Source organism: Ictalurus punctatus, chromosome 18 (assembly GCF_001660625.3).
Source record: "Ictalurus punctatus breed USDA103 chromosome 18, Coco_2.0, whole genome shotgun sequence".
In the NCBI taxonomy this organism is placed as follows: Eukaryota; Metazoa; Chordata; class Actinopteri; order Siluriformes; family Ictaluridae; genus Ictalurus; species Ictalurus punctatus.
The window spans coordinates 13,037,978-13,061,455 of NC_030433.2; the positions used below are offsets into that span (position 1 = coordinate 13,037,978).

The 23,478-nt window shown below is 38.1% G+C and overlaps 1 protein-coding gene across 1 annotated transcript in view; it reads right to left on the reverse strand.

Moving 5' to 3' along the window:
* Nucleotides 1–1,683: 1,683 nt before the first annotated feature.
* slc8a4a (solute carrier family 8 member 4a) overlaps nucleotides 1,684–23,478 on the reverse strand; it is an 87,375-nt gene continuing 65,580 nt past the window's right edge. Inside the window, exons 5-9 of the mRNA XM_017491975.3 lie at nucleotides 19,782–19,888; nucleotides 14,735–14,859; nucleotides 13,374–13,473; nucleotides 11,603–11,875; nucleotides 1,684–7,235 (exon numbers count right to left, since the gene is read on the reverse strand). Of these exons, the coding sequence (XP_017347464.1) occupies nucleotides 6,856–7,235; nucleotides 11,603–11,875; nucleotides 13,374–13,473; nucleotides 14,735–14,859; nucleotides 19,782–19,888 (985 nt within the window). The 3' untranslated portion in view covers nucleotides 1,684–6,855. The remainder of the gene's footprint in view (nucleotides 7,236–11,602; nucleotides 11,876–13,373; nucleotides 13,474–14,734; nucleotides 14,860–19,781; nucleotides 19,889–23,478) is intronic.

The following is a 23,478-nucleotide window of genomic DNA, read 5'->3' on the forward strand; positions in this document are numbered from 1 at the left end:
CTCTCTCTCTGTCTCTCTCTCTTTCTCTCTCTCTCTTTCTCTCACTTCCTCTCTCTCTCTCAGATTCAGATTCTACACTCCAGAGCATCCTCTCTCTCACTCTCTCTCTCTTTGTCTCTCTCTCTCTCTTTGTCTCACTTCCTCTCTCTCTCTCTCTCTCTCTCTCTCTCTCTCTCTCTCTCTCTCTGTCTCACTTCCTCTCTCTCTCTCAGATTCTGATTCTACACTCCAGAGCATCCCCCCCCCCTCTCTCTCTCTCTCTCTCTCTCTCTCTCTCTCTCTCTCTCTCTCAGATTCAGATTCTACACTCCAGAGCATCCAGTTTCTCTCTCTAATGAGTATTTTGCTCAGTTGTGCAGCTCATCAAGCTGTGGGGGGAATAAAACCAAGTAGGGAGCCATCTGTCAAACATTAGTTTCATAAGAACTTCCTGTTGTTTGTCCTCCTTTCAAAACCCCTCTGGAGGTAAATACACCTTCTTTTAAAACTTCAGGCTCATTAAAGATTTCCCAAAGAACCTAATGTTAATAGATACAATACATTCAGGTAAGTTCACAAAGCCTCCTGTGTGGTTTCTATTGTATGATTGTGTATATTGCTAGAATGAAAGATGAGGTGAGCAATATTCAAGTCGTCCTCACATTACAGAAGCTGCAATAAAATATCTCCTTGGAGGGGAAAACTTTGGTCTTTGTTGCTTCACCCTCTGTACACAGGAGAAAAAGAAACAAACGATGCGGACCACCATCAACATCCAACCAGGATAAGAAAGTATCTCTATATGACTGTCAATCATTTTGTATGACAATTCATAAAGCTCCCTCTTTTGCATTAGAGAACTCAGAAAAAGACCAAATTGAGTACTATAAAAAAAAACTGTTCAAAGTCTCAAGTTTTCAAAATATGAAATAGCCCGGTTCCTTTAGCAGATCCTCTGTTGTGGTTTATTCGATCACAGGCAGTTATTTGATATAAATGTCCCTTTGAATTTAACCGAGTTTAATGTTGATTTAGCCATTCTAGCTTGGGTTGAATGTGTGGATTTGTTTTGGGGGTGTGGCTTCAGAGAGAACACCACAAGGAGGAGCTGTATTTCTTTCAATTTCATAACAGCTAGCTAGCTAACTTCCATGAAATTGCTCACTACAGCTTTACCCTTAATCACCTCTAGTAACTATAGCATGATAATTCCTACAGTCCGTACAAGATTTTATGGAGTTTTTTTTGTGATTGTTGCAGCCAAAAATGCTTGATTTTGCTGTGTTTTTTTTTTTTCTTCTAAATTTATAATTGCGGAGTTTTTTTGTGCTTTTTTTGCAGAAAACTTGCGAATTGCGAAACAGCAATTGCATCTTCATTCACAGTGATGTTTGTTGGTAAATAAGACCTTTTAGCTGTATTCATGTTCGACGTGCGTGATTCAAAGTGGGCGTTGTCTGAATGGGCATTGTGATGACGTCACATGACACATCATGGCCCAAATCTGTGGAAAATTTGCGGTATTTTTGAAAATTGTAAGCGCTTGTGAATATTGCAGAGTTTGCTTGTTTTGCATTAAATTCTGAGATTGCAAAATTGTAAAATCCTGCAGGGACTGATTACTAGGATTGGTGTTTAGTGACGAGATAAAAAAAAAAAAGGAGTTATGTTTTCAAAGACAACAAGGAGAACTTTGTTGTGGCTGTATAATATACAATTTCAACTTTAATGTAGTCTTCCATAAATAAGAAACCAGTGATTATGCACTACAAACAGAGACTCGTTCTTCATTCACCTTCACGGAACAGCTTCAGTGAGTCGACACAAATTCACGCCATCCTTCCACACACACATACACACTTAATTACAGCGTTAATTGACATGAATTGTTCGTTTCTGATAATATCAATGCCTATAGCACTTTGCTGTAATCCGTTTACTCAAAATATAATTTTGTCTCCTGTGCAGTACCAATCGAACAGTAATATCATATACTGAAATTAAGAACACTTGGCATTTAAAAAAACGTCTCTTAAAGCAGTAATTTATCAAATAGTAATACATAAAAAAACAACACAAAATTGTCACTTTTTGTAATTATTTCGGTGTTGTGCTTAAAGGAATAAACCTAAATAGACAGACCCGCACTCACACACATAGAAAAGACATGCTTTAGATTTGAGGATCACGACAGCACGTGTGACAGACTGAAATACGCACAGCATACATTAGTAAACTGACGATGAAACAAGCATGCAAGGAAAGGACAACACCCATCCCTCCTATACTCGAAGGATTTGTACGCATATGTTTGAAAAGAGTATGTTTATTAGCATGTGTGTGAGGCCAGGAAACATGCTTTGGCTAAATAACGAGCATTGCGTTGTGCTTAGTCTGTGTGTCATTATAAAACATGGCTTTAGGTCAGAGGCTGCAGCGGATGAAACAGTAAGGAAGAGCAGAGATACATCAGCTGTTCTTTTTTTTTTGTCTGTGCTATTGTTTTGTCTGTTATAATACCAGTCTTGATGCAGTGTAGAGAAAGTGTACTAATCCACACACACCAGTGATCAGAGATGGCATACACACATAACTCTTTCATCTACATGCTGTTACCTCTAATTAGATGAATCTTATTTCCTGCCCTGAAGGAAGAAAGCATGTTCTAAGAATAAATTCTGAAGAATAACAACTCATGCTGAAAACTAATGTTTTATGAAGAGGCCTAACTGAGACAACTCCTTTACATTTTAAGAAATGAAAGGAGCTGTGCTGGCTTTATCTTTCTACACAAATCAATCACTATCCCGGTCCCAAAAGAGTTATCCATGTGTCGGAGGAAGAGTGCTGATCTAGGATCCTTTTTTTTTTTTTTTTTTTTTTGGCAGCGATGTCTTAATGAGCACTTTTAGGAAGGAGGACTGCTGTAAAGCTGTGTCAGCACCAGTTCTTCGTTTGTGCCGGATCATGCTGAAACAAGATCCAGTCGCGCTCACATGTTGGAGAGCTTGCGTTCTGGAACTTATTTACGTAGATCAGACTCTAGAGTTCTTTTAAAAATTGTAATAAAAATGAATCTCTTCTGAAAATAACATTTACATGATGACCAATTGGTAAGTACTCACGTTATCAGTCACATGCTCACACATTATGGGCATGGGCAAAAAAAGGGCAACTTTGTCATCATTTCTTAAAGAAGTAAGGAAAATGATGGGGCAGATTAAAGACACATCATTTCTGTTTCTGAAAATTGTTTGCCCATCACTCACAAAATTCGACCCTGTGCCATGCTTTCCTGAAGTTTGTGAAATCTTACATCAGAAGAAGAAGAAGCCTTTATTTGTTACATATACATATGCTTGTTAGGAAGTTGGGGTCAGAACGCAGGATCAGCCATGGAGCAAAGAGAGCACCCCTGGAGCAGAAAGGGTTGAGGGCCATGCTCAAGTGCCCAACAGGGGCAGCTTGGCAGTGCTGGGTCTTGAACCTCCAACTTTCTGATCAGTAACCCTTACTAGCCTTAGCCCTTGAGCCACTACTACCCTAGAAGGATTCTGTACTACATTGTGGAGTAATGTGGATAATTACGCAGGCTAAGAAAATCATTCTTCATTCATATCGGTATTCGTGTTGTTATTATTTAGAGTAAAAAATAGAGTAATAATAAATAAAAAAACTAAGAGAGCGTGCTTATGCACTCTAGCGCACTGACATCAGACAACATGACTGAAAGACAATGACTCTGTGAGATGTTGCCTAGCAACAAGAAGCATAAAAAATATTCACTCCTGCTGCTTTTTATTCCTTTCCTCTTTTTTTGTACAATTCAGGGTAAAGTACACATGTTGAACCATTCTCATGTGATGCTGGTTTCTGGAGCTTCCACAGATGATGTGGGTCTGAAAATTGAAGATATGAGAACTTTCTGGGATTTCAGTGAATAAATAAATACCTCACTATTGGTCTCTGAGACAATGAAAGTCAGCACTTTGCTTTTTTCAACCTGACATAGATGCAAAAAAATAACCAGCTCTTTAAAATGCAGAAAGCGAAGTGTGCCTTAAAACGTCTACAAGAACTAGCCGAGTGACTGCTGACAGCAAAGAGCAGGAAACCAGCCAGAGCCACAAGCATTCTGAGGATTTCCGGACGCCTGGCTGCACGTTACTAAATAAAAACAAAGCCCTATTAGCAATTATATCAAATGAATGTAATACTGCAAACTCTGCATTGGGCTCGAGATGAGTCACGGGAATAATGTATCTGAGGATGAGAAAGGAAAAGACAGACTGAGGATGTGGCGAAGGAGGCTCCTGGGTTGCTGGAACTGAACCTAGTGTCATTACTTAAGAAACAGATGGGAGTAACTGATTAGAGCATGCAAAAAAAAAATCGATTTGAAATTCAATCCAAAATGCATTAAGCAGGCGCATACAGCAAAATGAAACAGCAGTGATGCAATCGGGAAGTATCAGTGCTTTGTTAAACACAAACAGGGCTGGATTAATGGGGTGAAGATTACAGCTCCACGTTTCAAAGTTTCAATAGCAGCAAATGATCTGTGCAAACTGTTATAATGTTGTTTAAAGATCTTATTTTTTTCATTTATCACTGCCCTTCAGAAGCCACATAAAATATGTAAATGTTTCCCGGAAGACAAAATAAAAACAATTTACACCTATCATCCTGTTCAAAAGTTTACACCCCCCTGGGTCTTAATGTATCGTTTTGCTTTCTTGAGATCCTGGAAAAGCAATGAATGTGCAGGACTTGGAAGATTTTTCTGAAGAACAGTGGGCAGACAAACAAGGGACTCATGAACAACTATCACAAAACATAAAAACACTCGTTGATCCTCCAGGTAACACACAGTATTAAGAATCAAGTGTATGCAAACTTTTGAACTGGTTCATTTGTGTAAACTCCGTTATTATTGTGTCTTGTGGACTATATGTCAACATTGTTATGTGAAATAGCTTATTCAGGGCAGGACTAAATACAAAACAAAATGCCATTTTTATGATCCCTCTTATTATTATTATTATTATTATTATTATTTTAATTATTAATATTTTGTAGATTCTGCAAGGTGCATGTAAACTCATGAGCACAAGTCACAATGCTATGGAAGCAGTAAAATTTAGAGAGCCATATTCAATAACCAGCTACACCATAGTATAGAGTATGGTCCTCTTTCTTAATTCAGCATCTGGTGTGAACACACCCAGGTATCCCTGTACGCTGCACGCAATAGTACTCTGTTTCTCTATATACTCTATAGTTATAATAATGATGTCTTCATGGGGGTATATGGAAGGTCATGAGGTAATTTTGCTGTTGAATGTAATCACATGTGAACGTGACACTAGAGCAGCATTTTCAGGACTTTGTTCAAATTTAAATTCTAATTAAAAAATTATCATTCAGACATAAATGTGAAGTTTTTCCCTTATAATTGTGCAGAATTCTAGACACAAACAAGAGAATGCTGCCACAAAATTATTTTATAAATCACAAATCGATAGTCAATTTGTAAACATGTTAGGTGGCAGATTATTATTATATGTGTAGAGCTTTGACAACCACAACTCCTAGAACTTTTTCTTTCATCCCCGCCCCTTATCCATCCACCTAGCTGTGCCCACTCAACTTTGTACAGACAACCACTTCGTTTTCACATTAATATTGTAAAAATATTGTTACAGTTCATAAAATTAGGATCTTATTGAGGCATGTATGGATTTTGACAGCAAAACAACTCCATAGTAATGCGCATGTATGTATGTATGTATGTATGTACGTGCGTTTGCATTTTGTTTTGTGTGTATATAGGATTGGAGAGCAAACACACCAGTAAGCATGCTTGGCATGCTTGTACTAAACACACCAGTGTCACTTTGCTTTTTGCTCTGAATACCACAATACTTGTCCAAAACATCATCTTTCTCTCTCTCTCTCTCACTCTCTCTCTCTCACACACACACACACCCACACACACCCACACACACCTGAACACACAATATACAGGCAAGGATAATAAATAGCAATTATCTTATGAATATACATCCATGATTTTTATGAGTTTTATCTCAACAGCATGTATTTTGCTCTCTTGTGCTATACTAGTCATTTTAGTGACACCTCTTTTAAGCAAAACTGTCAAACACACTCCATGATTTGGTTTCGTTTCAGGAGTAATTTAAAAACAAAAGAACTTTCCCAACACTTGCACAAGACGAGCACTTAACAGAAGAAGGGAGTAGAAATCAAGAGTAGCTGGAGGGGTTGGAAGGAAATTATGCTGGTTTGTGCAGGTGGTTCTGTGGGGATCTTCAGAGAAGGCCAAAGAGGAGGATGGGATGGTCTGTTCTAAATGGCTGAAGAAGCTATGAAGCACATCCACACACCTGGTAAACCAGTGGGTCTATTGATAGGGAGCCTGATGTGGCGGACGGTGAAGATATCGACATAAAGAGTGAAAATGTGAAAAAAGACAGCCCCAATACTGGATAAGGTGAAGTGAGTTCTCGATTGGCTTTCCCATGTAGTCGAGATTAGCACGTGCCAATAGTGTAAACCGTGTAGTATGCAATGTCTCTGAGTTCCCTCCATTTATTAAAAAGAATCTCAAGACACTCCACAAGCACAGAGAATCCACCTCAGTGCAAGCAAGAAGGAACTGGTCCCATTCCAAAAACACTAATTATGTGCAATAACAAATGTAAACATCAATTTGAACACTTTATAGATACAGTATGTCACAACAGTAGGGAGAATAATTAGGTGGTTGCACAGGAAGGAAATCTCTTTCTCTGTCTCTCTTTCTTTCTTTTTCTATATCTCTCTCTCTCCCCCTCCCTTCCTTCTCTGTGACTCTCAGAAGCCAGGCACGTAGCAGTAGGCCTCCAGCGAAGATAGCAAGATGTAGAAGAGCCACAGGGTGAAGAAGAACAGAGCGGTGAGCAGCTTGGCGGTCCGCGGCCCCCCGAGCTCTCCGCCGGAGACCGAGGCCCGACGGCGGTACAGCAGTGTGAGCACGCAGCCCAGTGCCATTATGGTGAAGAGTGTGACAGAGAAGGCCAGCGAACCAGGTGGCACATGGAACTGCTGGCCTTTGCTGTTCCAATAGACAGCAGCGATGGTCCACGCCACGCCGATGCCCAGGAAGACGTTCACAGCATTGCTGCCTGTCACATTGCCGATGGAGGCGTCGGCGTACTGGTCCTGGATGGCGGCCACTTTGCTGGCAAAGGTGTCTGAGGAGCACATAGGAAATTTAGTTAGTGAAATGTTTTCCCAGAGCAAAAAATGATCATATCTGGTTTGGTCAGGTGACCACTTGAATCTGTTTCAAATACTATTAGGAACACTCTCTAGATTTTTTTTTCTGTATGCGATTAACTTCACCGTTTGTAATTGTTAATTCTTTTATTTTACTATGTTTTTCAAGTTTTTATCAATCACTGTAGATTGTATCATTGTGCTTTACATTAAAAGTGCTCCATAAATAAAATTTTATTTAATTAAGCATCCATCCAACCATCTGTCCATCAATTTTGTGTACCGCTTATCCTACACAGGATCATGGGGAGCCTGGGGCCTATCCCAGGGGACTTGGGGCACAAGGTGAGGGACACCCTGGAAGGGGTGCCATCCAATCACAGGGCACAATTAATTAAGTATTTATATGTAAATTATTTATTGGATGAAAATAAAGGTAAATAAATAATAACAATTCTAATACAATTAATAAAATAATAACAAAAATAAAACAATTAGAACTTGATGCCAATGGCATCATTTGGGATGCCTCTACCACTAAGAAGTCTAGTCTTTCTTTTTACAAATTTGTAGGCCTGAAATACCCTTAAAATTGACTTAAAACAGGAAGGAAGGTATCAAAGAAAAACAATTTTAAACGTTTGACCTTGCTGTGACCTTGATCCTGTTTAGACCAATTCCATAATCTGCTGGTTGCAATGACACTTCTATATAAATCCTACAAACATCCAACCGCTCATTCTTAATTCATCAGGCTAAAATATCTCAGGTGGACACACTGACAAACAGATGCACAGACAGAAAACATAATGCCTGAAGGGCATTGTTACTGATTGAACAAAGTGCAACTCTTAAAAAGTTTCACGTTTGGCTCTTTTCTATCTGTGGAGAGGCCTGTCAGAGTTTTTAGGGGGGAAAAGACATTTTGGAGCGAAAAAAAAACAGAAACTCAATTGAAGGTCAAAAGAGTATAACGTAGGCATGTTGATGACCAAAGTTTATCTAATATCTCAGCATCTGTTAGATTTTTATATAGTTGCAGCACACTTACATCATATCTGCAGTGTTGCAGAGCAATAAGAGAAGTTTGTTATTTATTTATGGTTTTTTTAAAAAAATTTATTTATTTTATTTATTTATTATTTTTTTACTAACTTTACCTACTGTACCTCAAGCAATGATGCTTTTGTCAATAGCGTCTGACCGGCCAGAGTCCATTGAAAGGTATATGTTTCTTATTGTATCTAACTGTGTAATTTATTGAATTGCTGGCTATTGATAACATCACCTGAGCATTATATAATCCTTCAGTAGTATGCAGTATGGAGTGGCATTGCTTCCTGTATGTCACCATATTGACTGATGATGAAAATTCTCGCAAACAAAAACAGAAGGAGATGTAGACAAACCTCGCAGGAGATGAGAATATCAGACTCTGGAGAAAGTCATGAATAATTCATATGTGCATATGGTTTCAACCAATCTCATGGCAACAAGCTCTTAAAACTGAAGACATCATGGAAGAATGCCAGATAGATTGAGAGGCACTTTTAAACTTCTTCCTCTGTTTTTAGTTGAAGTTTGCTGACAGCACTAAAACTGTCTCCATGTAATCTGAAACCAACACAGACCCATGCTGTGGTTGTAGACATCAGGAAAGAGCTTTTGACAAAACCAAAATAAGGCAATAAAGTGTGCTGCAAAGCCGTCGTATAACTCTCTAGCTGGTACAGCATGCAGCAACCTTGCAGCTGACAGAAAATCAAGTCGCTAGCCAGACTTGAATAATATCATTTATGTACAGTGTAAGGACTGAACACCAGATCTCGTAGCCAAATTACTGATTTAACTGACCTTTTTTGAGGATGAAAACATGATGTCCTTCATGATCATACATTGTTCATTTTTAACCACTCTATCGCTTAAAAAATTATAAACACATCAAATTCTTCTCAGACTAATTCGCGAGAATGGTCGATCACCTTCACTGTATTGTTTTTCTTTGTCATGAGTGCCCATTAGTTGTTTTTTTATATATATATCTTTTTACTAGCAAGCATCGTGAACTGCACGGGAGTTAGCTAGCATTACATACATTTCTATGAAGGTGGTTCACCCAAAGCATTACCTTGCCTAGCTCTCTAAGCAATAAAAACTTTTTATCTACTTGATTCATTATGTAAAGCTACCCTTAACCCTTTACTGCATGGTGTTGCATGGCAACAATTAATTTATCTCCAATTTTTTGATAGGCAATAATATAAAACTGCTATTTTCCTATGTAACTGGAAAAAGGAGGCTTCAACTGTGACATAACAAAAAAAAAAGCCATCTCATACATTTTGTCTTATTTTTGACCATTTGATACTTTCCACCATTGCACATCGTTGCCATATTTACTAACTACATGTAATAATTCATGCAGTAGAGGGTTAAAACAGTACAATGTTTTATCCTTGAGCAACATTGCTAATTCCACACCCATCTTCACCCGCATTGCCAGTAATAAGTTTCTCCATCTAGGAAAAGCACTACCAATGTTTGTTTAAGTTTCACTATATATTCTTATCATTGGCTTTTTTAGGAAGCATGGCATATATTTTGCTCACAGTAGAAGCATTTTGCTGAGCCGGATGTTTACCGGATTCCAACAAGTTTTCCTTTCTGAAACTTTCTGACTAAGACATGGGAAGAGTGAAGGGATATTTGGGGAGTGTTATTAAAAGTCTGACAAGAGGTTGATGTAAATACAGACAAGCAGATTTTCCAAATGACTACTGTACCTTAAATTATAAAACAATCTAGCAACAAGGTTGCAACTTGTAATTCCCCACCGACAACCGGTAAAACCCATGGAAAATGTTCCCTTAACTTGTAATTTCAACTCACCAACTTGGGGTTGTTATTAATAACCACAGTTCCTTCCCCGTTTACAGAGTGATGTCAAATATAAATGGCTGCACGCGCTGTGAACAGTTCAAATTTCCCCTTTCTCTACTTTTAAATATGTTTATAGTAGAATGGGCTTTAGATCAGTTAATATACACACAGTACTTGGTTACATCCATAATATTGGTCATACTAATCGCTGTTTTGAGAAAGTAATCATCAACATTAGAGTTTTCACCAACGTTTAGCTTTCTGCCAACACTACTCACAATGGTCCACTGTTACTGTGCTGCAATTTCAGTCCACAATGTTGCATGAATGTTTGAAGTTCACTACAGTAGAACAGTATCAATAACCACTCAGGCCTGTAACTGTAAAAGTGCGGTTAAAGTAGCTTTTTATGAGCTTTACTTGCCGTGACATAACACGCTTTCGCGACACGCTTTTGTGGAGGCGCCCATGTTGTTTTCCACTTTGCAGAATGTTATACTCTATATAGTGAGCATGTACCGTGAACACAAAGCCATTTGGAATTTGGTCTAACTACATGAAGAGAATTAAAGATGTTGGATTTCAGGTTGTATAAGGAATGTATAGTCTAGTGACTCATGTCAGTGGCACAAATCTAAAATGTAAAATGAAAATGAAAAATGGAATACATTTGTAATGCTAACATTACTGCTAATGTTCACTCTGCCTGTGGAAGTTTTTAGTTATATTCAAATGCCATTAAATATAGTTTTTAATAAATGTGGCAATCCTAGAAGGCTTTGATGTTCCTCAGAGCTTTTCAGGTTGTTTATACTTTCCCTGCTGATAGCTAAACACTTCTGTCTGGGTTAAGAATGAATGGGGACAGAACCTTATAATACTACAATAAATGCTGCTGTTGTATGTTGCCAATATTTTGTCAGTTTAGATGGTGCTTTCTCATTTGGCAAATTTGTTTGTCCACACAAGGGATTATGGGACTCAGGAATATTATAGATCCTTTAAAATGTCTTTAAAATGCTTTTTAGTGTCTCGAACAACTGAATTAGTTTATATGACTTTTTCGATTGAATTACATTACTTTTAAACTAGCATATTAGCATGTCAGAAACTAGATCCTTGAGCTAATTTTAGCCTAATACAATTATTCTCTTAGACAGCAATGAACTAATTCTAGCTAACTGTTAGCTAATGTTGGCAAAACAAAGTAGCTGGTTGATATTGCGCATTTTGTTTCACCTAACTGAACCAACCATGATAATTTCTGCTATGAGAAAACATTGCATTAACTAAAATGGATATGTACTCTGAGGAACTGAAGAAGGAGACTGAGAAAGAGAAAGAGGAAAGGACAGAAAGGTGGAAAAAGTTGTCCAATGCTACTATTCATGTAAACACTGAATTTGTCGTCACACCAGGACTTTCAGTCAAGAAAAGAATGCACACACTGACACACACTCACCAGGTACAGAGGTACCGAGCGCCACAAACACCACAGCCGTGACCGAGTCTTTCAGGCCAACGGTGCAGCCGAAATGGGAGGCCAGGTCTCCGGTGACGGCGGTCAACACGCCGATGAGCACAATGGACACAAAGAAGCAAGCCCAGCCGTTCCAGTACTCTGTAGGTGGAACGAAGGCGAACAGGACCTTCCAGAAGACGGTCAGGAAGTGCATGATGTAATCAAAGCAAGAGGGCAAGCGCTCTTCACCACTCTCTTCTTCATCATCATCACCTAGAGGGGGCAGCAGCAGAGACAGGTTATGTAACCATAAGTAAGAGACGTGTTAAAAGATGTAGGGTTGGAAAGACATGCTGCATGCCATCTCATGTATGGCCCATGGATACTGGGGTTTTTTCAATTCCAAAATTCCATTTTAATTATACTAATATTGTATTTTTAAGATAAAAAAAAAAGATTTAGATTATGCATTTTATTTTGTTATGATGTGTGTTAAAACTTTAATAAAACCCCAATTAAAGCAAATTATACAACAGCACTCTCAAATCTGTTTATTCAGATGGTGTTGATTAATTTTCTCGAACAGCAGCTCTCACAGTGGTGCCAGCTGTAATTCCAATCACAGGTTTATATTAATGTGCTCATTCTAATATGTTATTGTATCTAAAGTAATGACTTACACAGCGACTTATATGACAGATGCACCACACAATCTAAGCCTTAGAATAGCCTTAGATTCTAAGGCTAATAATGGAAAGTGTTTTTAAGATTATGTGTATATTTAACAAAGAATATTTATGGAAGGCGGTCGAGTGTAAATGCTTCACAACAGGCGGTAAGTTTTCTGCCATGGGAAGGTCTTCAGGACAGAGGACTTTGCACTTATTATGTTTCTCCGTAGCAGAACTTCAACAGAAAGAATAAAAAGAGAGGCTATAGCTGCTATAATATAATTGATAACAAGAACCAAGTTGTTTTGTGGACATTTCACAACATTGCATGTAACTATAAATGGCCAAAAACAACCAAGTAACAACGTGTCATTCATAAATAAATTTTAAAAAGTCATTATAGACAAATTGCTTCAATATTTATCCACTTCAGGGTAGTGCCAGGTAGTAATTTTACTTCTTATCAGCCCAAATCTCCAAGTTGCCTTCATGTTTATGTTTGTATCTCAAACCCTCTATCTTCCCAGTATTGTGGTAATCATGCGCTCATGTGGTGATAAGCAGATGTGAACCTGATAATGAAGCAGATGTTTCTTTGGAATAAAAATGAGATCTGAAGCAATTATACACTCATGGAATAAATTCTTTGTGGATAGAAATGTGTGTGTGCCTGACTGAGTGTGTGTGTGTGTGTGTGTGTGCATGTGTGTATAATTACCCCGTCCTCGAAAAAATACTGTGATTTTTATAACTTATTTGACGATAAAAGAGGCAAAAAAATCACACTGGTTAATGAGGTTAGGGTTGGGTTTAGGTGTGTGTGTGTGTGTGTGTGTGTGTGTGTGTGTGTGTGCGTGTTTGTGTTGGGATAGGTGAAAAGGTGCATGTTTTTCTATTTTGCTGGTGTCCAAATGTTCTCACTAGGAGAGGAATATCTGTTTGATCATTTCTAAAAAGACCACTTTTATTAAAAACAAAAAAGCAACAAGCTAAGAGCCAAAATGTTTCCTTCAGCTAGGATAGTCAAAGGTGTGTGTGTGTGTGTGTGTGTGTGTGTGAGAGAGAGAGAGAGAGAGAGAGAGAGAGAGAGTGACACTGACCTGCACTGACAGTGACAGCACTGACAAACTGCTCTCGCCAGCTACTGCTGCCCACAACTAACGCAAGGTTAGTCTTCTTTATCAGCTTATCCACTGTGTTCTGAAACACACACACACACAGACACACACACACACACACACACACACACACACACACACAGGAAAGATAAACCAACGTGTCTGTTAAAAGATTAATCTAACCTTTCAGTTACCCTAGGCAGAGAGAGACCATGGTCAAACTAATATCGCACCAGTGAGGTTGAATGATGCCAGAAAAAAAACAACCCCTCTCTCATTCTGTCCACTGAGATCTGGTCTGCTGTCACTGGATTGTGTTTTCATTGTGTAGTCCTGTAATCATTGTCTCACATCTCTCCTAAATCCCATGAGCTGCTCCACTTGAACAGAAAATGACCAAAAGGACAAATTCAAAAGACAATTTACGCATCAACAAAGAAAAGGTGACCTTAGGGGTTTGGGCCTTGATTTAAACCCGGTATGTGGATCAAAAAGGAGCAAATGTCCTTATGACATGGTCCTCATTCAAAAATGGTGTTTATTAAAACATGAAAAAGTTAAAATGCTCCAGACATTAAAAGAAAACTCCATTATGAAACACATTAAACATACTTGTAACACTTTACAATAACATTCATTCAGGTATTACAACAATTCCTGAATTCATACTTTCATAGTTTACTTAAATGTGAACTAATGATGAGTTAAGGCAAGTACTAATCATGAGCTAATGCAGAGCTAACCTTAACTACAACATGAGTCTTATGAGTTCATGCATGAATAACGACCACCTTAAGTACATGTTTGTTAATGAATGTATTAATTAACACGGTGTTGACGGGGGTATTAGCATGATTGTTGAAGCTGATCTGTTTGAGCAGAGTGTACATATAAGGAGGAGAGCACTGGACAGAATAAAAGCCTAAAGTGCTGCTGCATTGCAGTCTACAGGTAAAGATGAACTGAGGTGACACTGAATCCCACTGATTATCAGCAAATAGTCAAACTGCTTTGTGGGTCATGTACGGAACTGGTGACCAACGTGAAAATAGTCCAACATGTCAATGAAAAAAATTTAAACTGGGTAAGTCATTAAAAAATAAATCGAATAAATCTTGGATGCCAGTGAAGATCACTTGTTAATTATGAAAAGAGATGTGCAAGTTGTTCTGGGTGGATTTTTCCTTTTAAAGGGGTAGATATAGGTGTAGCCATAGCAACGGTTATGCAAATAAAAGATAATTTGAAGTAAAACTGATATGCATGTGCACTTATTAGTGAAATCCAGGGTCACAGATGCTGTATTATTCTGCAGACAATCTCGAGTTTTTTTTAGAAGTTACCTTGAATTCGTAGGACTCTTCAATCACCACTTCCAGCTTGGTGTGCTCTCCCAGACTTGGGCAGCCCATCTTGGCCACCCCTTCCTCCTCGATCCCTACTGCTGGCTTGTTATCATTGGAATCTCCTGTTGGCAAAGACATGAGATTCTGCATTTAAAACTGATTGTCATGAACATGAATGTTCCAAAACAGACCCAAGGGGTGTTTATTGCATGCAATTCATTTGAAAGGATGGTCACTAATGTTTTAGGCTTCAAGGTTTTTCTCATTGCATATTCATTCATAAGGGATTCCTTGTCAAAGCACTAACATACTAGGTGGCGATTATGGTAATGAACCACTCTTATTATACACCTTGTCATTGTCTCCCCTCTTTAACAATCTTTTTTTTTATTATGTAAACATGGCTGCAGTAGTTATTGCTCGGATGAGACAACTGACAGCTGCTATAACTGTGTTCAAGAGTTCTTTCAAAGTGATATTAATTTATGTTTACTGAGCAAAGAAGCAAATTATCTGCCAAATCTCATTATTATGGATTTATTGGAAAAGCCATAAACACTATTTGGAACCCCAAACCTGAGCCTCAAGCAGAGTTACATAATCTCTGCATTGCCAAAACACTTTATTTCTTTATTTTTCACTTTATTTCTGTGTACTGTGGTCTTGGCTGGAATGGCTTTTCTGTGAGGAAAAAAACAAAACTTTACGACAGTGAATTAGGTGAATTAGGATGATTCTAGGGGCCCTGTTCAGACAGGGGGCCCAGCAGAACCCCATACTTTCCTGTATGATTTTGGTATTTAAATGGCCTCTTTGCACAATAATCTATTAAGAAGCAGGCTATAATGAATGCCCTCAGACTGTGCCAAGTGTGTGTGTCTCCTTAAGACGTTTGAGGATTATTCAGAAACGCGTCACTTCACTGCTGTGAGTCGTTACACGCATCAGGTAGATGGCAAGAGATGGCACAGACAAAATCATGATACCAAAAGGTGAAAGAAAACATGAAAAAGAGGAGACAGCAAGATGGGGAAGACAGCTAGTCACCCAGTTTTTCAAAAAATAAAGTGATTTATGGTATCTGTTTTGTGCTATGATTCTGAAGCTATCCCATATGACGCTGTTATAATTAACATCACATAGAAATTCTGTTTCTAAAGTCAGTTACTCACCCCGAATTTTATCCTTGGAAGACGGAACACAATATTTCCTAGAATGTATGTTTTTCCACGGAATCGAGCATTAGTAGTGGGGCAATGAGCATCAAAAAGGATGGAAAAGCACCAAGCAACAATAAAACTAGTCCAGTGTTGTATATATACAAACTTTCCGAAGCCTTGTAACAGCTTTCTGTGAGGAATCGATTGAAATTTAATGTAATCATATAAATCTGTTTTAATTGTCCTGAGTGAGTTTATGAGAGAAGTGTTGTAGTGATGACCGAATCGTAAGTGAATCATTTGTTTGAGTTGGTTCATTTCAATAAATTGAAGAATCCTGTTGATAAAACCAGTCTGAATAATTCCTTCATGAATAGAACCGATTTGATGCTGTTCAACTCACTGATTCAATGATCCTGTCACTGCTTTAGCTCATTTCCACATTACTTTCTGGAGCTGCTGGTGTGTGAAACTTATTATTCACTCGATGAATAATAATAATGAAAATAATAATAATAATAATAATAATAATAATAAAGTTCATTGTTCTTGGTACTTGGGGAATAAGAAATTACAAGTTGACAGCTTATAAAAACATCCAGACAGCGTTTCTATAGTGTCTGTGTATGAGAGAGAGAGAGAATACAATGGTCTTAATTACTTGTACTGTATATATATATTTACTTGTATATAGTTATAAATGCATAATTCTGGTTAAATTTTATAAACTGTTCAAATTTAGTTCTTTATAGTCTCTTAGTGAATATGCAACAATTGTTATGCTTTTTGATGATTACTGTTTTTACACGTGGCAATAAGAAAGGATAATTCGGGGTGGGGGCTTGGAGCCGGGAGTATAAAAACCCTAGCGGTGCCCATGGTTAATACATACACTAATCCTTATCACATCAGGAAATAATGAAGCATTTACATTAACAGCCTATTGAGGCAATATATGTATAACCAGTAATAATTTTAGTAATAATAGTTACATACCATTCTGTTAATTAATACCATGACTTGCAGTATTAATAAAGGTCACTGATGCTAAGGGTGTCCCAAAACTCTCCAAACATAGGTTAAATTAACACTTTTTAGCAAAATTGAAGAATGCTTTTGACAAAAGAAGAATGAATTGAAATCATTCTCATGGATGTACCAGGAAGCTGATGTACTTTAACAGGAAACATGAGAAGCACATCACATACAACTTTCTTTCCAAACCTATTAACAAATTCAAAAAGGCTGGAAGTGTTGCAGACCAACTGAGATGTGGACGCCCATGAACATCCACTGACGAAGGCAGAACTGACATGGTGCTGGAAATATAGTCTCCTATGTATGGAGACTTTTGGGACACCCTGTATTAAGATTATTTTTGGTACCTTTTGTAGGTTAACCAAAGTAGTAGTTAGAGATTGTTAAAGGTAGTTAACCAAAGCTTTAAGAGTATTATTTAAGAGTATTATTTGGGTAACTTGAGACAATTCACAATTTACAGTTTGAAGCCAGCTCCACTAACAAGTTGCTTTGAGGTACCAGGATTAAAATCAAACCACTTGGCTTTGCTGTTATTTTAAAAAAAAAAGGTTGTGGTAACAATTTCACAGGGGGTTTATCCATTCAAACTCACGGAAAAAACTATACTATGTTATGCACAGAGGTGATTTTAGAACACTGTATACTACTACTACTACTACTACTACTACTAGTAGTAATAATAATAATAATAATAATAATAATAATAATAATAATAGGATATATTATGACCAGGATGTATGGAATAAAGGTAAACATGACATTTTCAGCATTCAAGCATTTTTTGATGTTTGCTAAAGACTGAAAATGTTTAGATTGCAAAAGACTAAACATATTCACATAATCCCATCATCTGAAAAAACAACTACTGGAATATTTGCACATCAGCCATTTGTTAATTAGGCAAGGTGCATCTGTAGTCATTTGTATGCATGTTCTTCTTAGCTCAAATACTAAACTACCCCCAGCCCCCTTATTCCCCACCACAAATGTCCGCTAAAGCTGCTGTAATTAGCGCTTCTCACCACCCCATAGTGAAGCGATACTATAGAAATCGGTGCGTTCAAATTTGAGTTTTCTGTGCTTCCCTGTACATGCCATAGCAAGTAATAACAGAGAAAGAAGTCTAGGTTTAAAAATTTTTTTACAACATCAGGAACATTGTTAATAGGATCTTACAACAGCTTGGTGAATTCAATGGCAAAGCTGATTAAATTAGAGCAGTATAATTAATATGCAGAAATGGCCTGGAGATAATGATCCAACATGGCCATGTGTTCTGTGACCAGTGATTACCCTTACTGTTGGGACTAATGCATGTTCGTGCACTGAATATTCATCAATCCATCTGCAACTCAGGTTTAAATTCTCTCATATTTTATATTTCACAGACAAGGAGGCTGCTGATTATCCTTCCTCTAAATATACTTTCAATCCCTGCTGAAGTCCGCATTATTAGAACACAACTGCATTTTATAAAATTAATACTCATTAAAGTAGTCAATCTATTTATACTATATATACTGTACATTCACCATCCAAATCAGAACCAGATTGGTTCAATCGGACAGAAAGGTTACAGTAACTCAAATGACCACTCTTTACAACCGTAGTGAGCAAAAAAAGCATCTCATTATGCTAAAGGTTTGGGCTACAACAAAAGAAGAATGTCCAGTTTCATTTTTGTATTCTAATCATACAGACTTCAACAGGACTATTAGAGAGCTAAAGATCCCTAGATATGTATAAGATGCTCATGAAGGTGAGTTAGAATATGTTTTGCAGGTTTTTGTAGTAGATTGTCTCAATAACGGTTGGTCACCATTTTGAAAGGGAGAGCAAAAAATACTGTCGATCAGTATCTCTGCATTACGATTATGAAATTATTATGGTTGGGACTAATAGTACAGGCTCTCATACATCACATCCATCCAGTTTCCGTATCCTACAAAGTGGGGGACAACCGTACACACATTCACACACTACGGACAATATGGGAATGCCAATCAGCCTACAACACGTCTTTGGATTGGGGGAGGAAATCCGAGTACCCATAGGGCAAACGCAGGATTCAAACCCCTAACCCCCGGAGGTGCGAGGCAAACCTGCTAACCACTTTTTTGTTTTGAGTCAAGTCCGTAAACATGCTACGTTTCTTCCGAATAGCTATGCTTGCACTGGCTTGTTAGCTACTTCTTCCCTTCAAACCACATAAACATACATTGTTGTTTGTATTGTTTTTACATTGTTCTATTGTTTGTACATTGACTGTAGAATTTTTGCTTAGTCTATTTACTTCTAATTTCTCCTCCAAAGGCATTTTGTGAAATCAGTTATCTAGAGAGTAAACTACTTCATTCACGTTTAGTCAATACACTTAGTGTATTGTTGAATCTTCTCAGACACTGCTGATGATGTATCAGTGAAGTAAGCTTAAACAAATTTGCCCCAGTACAAATAAAATCTAAGGGGTGTTTTATCACACGTAATCACTTGACATGAATGTCACTAATAGGCTGTGTGAATCTACATCTGGGTTAGAAAGAAATCAGACCCAGACTCGCTTCTTCATACCGTTCTGTATATTTTTACTTGGTGCTATTGTTATTGGTTTTACAACAATAAAAATTAAAAACTAATTAAAAACTAATCCACCTGAAGATATTTGTTAACAGCAAATAAGATGATGTACTGTTTTCTTATTTTTCTTTTTTCTATCACAAATTGGAAGGCCTTAGCCCTGCTAATCTATTCATACTGATCAGCCCTAGTGAGACTGTTGTAGTTCTTGTTGTTTGAGTAGTTTAATTCATTCTGGATCTGCTCAAAAGAGAACATTTCCTTACCATGCTTCTGTCCAATCTCCAGCAGGATAGGCTCCCCCAGCTGGATGGTGAAGGTCTTGTTCTTCTCGTACTCCTCATCATCAATAATCTTCACCTCAAGCATCTTCCTGTACAGGACAAAGAAGTTGAGCCATGAATGAAACAGAAATCCTAACCATGGCTGGTTGAGCGAGAAAACATTTTCACTGAAGAAGGATTAAAATATGATGAAATATTAACAAAATTAATAAAGATTCAACTAATTTTTCCTAGATGAATGCCAATTTAGTGAACGTTGTCAGATCATTTTACATCACATTTCTTTTCTTTAGAAAATTACATGCATGTGCATATTGCTTTTCATTTTCCTTGGGCTCTGAAATATTTATTGAATGGTCAAAATGATTTGCTGTTAAATATATTTGTCATTGAGTGCATTCAATCTATATGGTAAACAGCCAGCTGAGGTATGTAAATTGCTTTTAAGCTGATTTATTTTCCTAATAACTCATGGTTGAGACAGTATTGTGTGGTGTTATATTATCGTTTGACTAAAATTGTAACAGGCAGCCCGATGATGCAGCGGGTAGCACGGCTGTCGCCAGCTCTAGGGTCCCTGGTTGGATCCTGAGCTTGGGTTACTGTCTGTGTGGAGTTTGTAAAGAAACATGCAAATGGTTATTCTAAATTTCTAGGTGTGAATGCGTGTCTGTGTATGGTGCCCTCCAATGGAATAGGCTCCAGATACATTGCCACCCTGACCAGGAGAAAGTGATTACTGAATATTCATGTATGAATGAAATTGTCTACAAAAGCAGTACAGCCCAATTTCTGATCAGACTCTACTGTGGAGGTGGTGCTGCTTTAGTCACCTGCTAGCTGTACATTTGTTCTCTCAGGTGGTGCCTATTAACCTGCTAAAGTGTAGCATGTAGCCTCTCTCTGATTCCCTCTTTACCTGGCATATACCTCTACTTAGTGGGCTCATCGAGGATGGACATCAAGAAATAATTAACTGTCGTGTTTGATGTGCCTCATCCACTGAAAATGTTCATAGAGTGAGCATGGGGGATGATTCCTGCTTGTTGTAATTACTGTTTTTGTCTACTATGTGCAATAGTAACTCAATGGAGTTAAATAGGGACGTGAGCATGCTACCCCACGATTGTGCAACATCGAGAAAAAATCAAACAAATAAATGGAACATCAGAATCAGCAGAATCAGCCTCAGACATCTTCATGTTTAAATTCCACTGAATTACTAATTACAAATCAATGGAACATCAGCTTATATCCATTTAAATTGGAATAAAATAGTTGATTATTTAAAAGTGGTAATTAGTAATTCAGTGGAATTTAAAGTGTATGGCGGAGTTGTGAATGAGAACTTCATGAAGATGAGTGGCTGATTCTGTACAATGCCACTGTCTGCTAACCATAATTACATTTTTTAATGTAACATTACTACTTTGTCTAAATCTCTAAATCTCATTACATTGTGCAAAAGCTGACAGAAGGTCACTCTCATTCCCCATCAGGTGTACTTGGTAGGAGGTGAATTCCAGAATTGACATTAAGCCATTCAAAGGGCTCATCACTTCCCATGCTACCAGGCTCTCTCATAAGCTCCTGGCAGGTACACTTGGACTACCCCAGAGAACAGTGCCAGCTCTACAGGAGTCTGGGCTCTGTCTTCTCCCAGGTCAGGGAATATGTTTTAGGACTCACTTTATGTGAGCGTTGTATCTCTCATTGCTATTTGATCTGAACATTTCATCTGAATTCCATCACTAGACCCACTGCCATCTCTGAACCATCCTCAACATCACCCTTTGTTGCCACACATACTCTAATCCAAAACAACAATATTTCACAGTATAAAGGTTTACAAAATCCAACTCACCAAAAGAAAAGGCCAAACACAGTATCAGTGACTGCTTATGTCATTCTTATTGTCCACTACTGTAACAACAAATATTCATTTGAAGATTAGCACAAGCTTTTCTCAGCCATGCAAATTATTGTCTTCTCCCTATTTGCATTTTACTCTTCTCTCCTTAATTCCTCTGCTCCAGTTCCAGCTCCAGAGTATTTACTGAAAAAATGACCTTCTTCAACAATTCTCCAAGATATTTCCAATGATTTCAGACCATTTATAATTTATCATTTTAATTGTAAATGGTCTGAAATCATTGGAAAATTCTTGGAGAATTGTTGAAGAAGGTCATTTTTTTCAATTTACATACAGCCTTCATCTTTGTTCTCATTCCAGTCAAAAACTAGAATAGACAGTTTTGGAACAGTTTTTGTCTACAGTAGAACAATCTCTTGGACAAGATTCAGCATAGTTACAACGCTAGGCATTTAGCCAAATCTATCCCCTTGGCGGTCTCTTCAGCTAGGGAGAACTCATATTTTTTCAGTCCTCATTCTGCTTTTCTGTCACCTTCATCAGAAAGTGAGGTGTATAAAAGTAGGAATGTTGTTAATTTAATTTCATTCAATTTAATTGATTCTTATATCTTCAATAATCGATTTATCCTATTAATTGTGGATCCGGCGACTATCCCAGGAACACTGGGCATGAGGCAGGAAATACACCCTGGATTGGTGCACCAGTGCACACAATAATTCACAATTAGGGACAATTTAGCAAAGCCAAAACATCTACTGGGATGTTTTTGGAAGGTGGGTGGAAACTGGAGAACTGGACAAAGCCTATGCTGTCACCGGAGAACATGAACAGAAATACCACACAGTCGATCTGAGGATCAAACAGCGGACCCTGAAGCTGTGAGGATGCACCACTGTGACACCATTTTAATGGAAATGGAAGGAGATGAAGAAGACGGAAGGGAATGAGGAAGTGATTAAGAAGGAAAGAAGGAAGGGAGAAAGAAGGGAAGAAGACCAGGAAGAGAAGGAAGGGAAGGCAGAAAAAAAGAAGGGACAGACAAAAAGGAAAGGTAGGAAAAAGAAACATCCATCCATTTTCTGTACCGCTTATCCTACACAGGGTTGCGGGAGCCTGGAGCCTAACCAAGGGAACTTGGGCACAAGGCAGGGGACAGCCTGGACGGGGTTCCAACCCATCACAGGGCACAAGTGCACACCCATTTGCACACTACAGACAATTTAGAAATGTCAATCAGCCTACAACTCATGTCTTTGGACTGGGGGAGGAAACCCATGAAGCACAGGGAGAACGTGCAAACTCTGTGCAAACTCCAGAGATGCGAAGCAAACATGGTAACTACTAAGCCATCGTGCCCCCCTATGAAGAGGAAACATTTATGCAAGAATTTTAAGCAGTTACTCTCAGAGGAACTTAGCACTTTAATCTTTTTAATTGGTTTCATTTATAATCAGAGTCTTGAGTCCAAAATATTTCTGCAACAGAGAAAATCTGATGGAACAACTACACACACCATCTGCTGTATACAACAGACAGAGAGGGAGGAGGAGAAATAAAGTGGCGATGACCAGAAGACTCTACTCAACTGTGTAAGCGGTTAACGCAGCACATTTCCCCAGCATTCAGAGCTTGACATTAGGCTTAATTTCCTGAGCTGACGCTTTGCCCTGAGTAATTTTCTAGTGCATTAACACTGTGCTACCAGAAAGGTAAAGCAGGTACAGTCTAATTACAGTCACCTCATTAAAGTCCATTAGCACAACTGCATCAGCACGATCAGGAGAACAGGCCATGTCTGAGTTC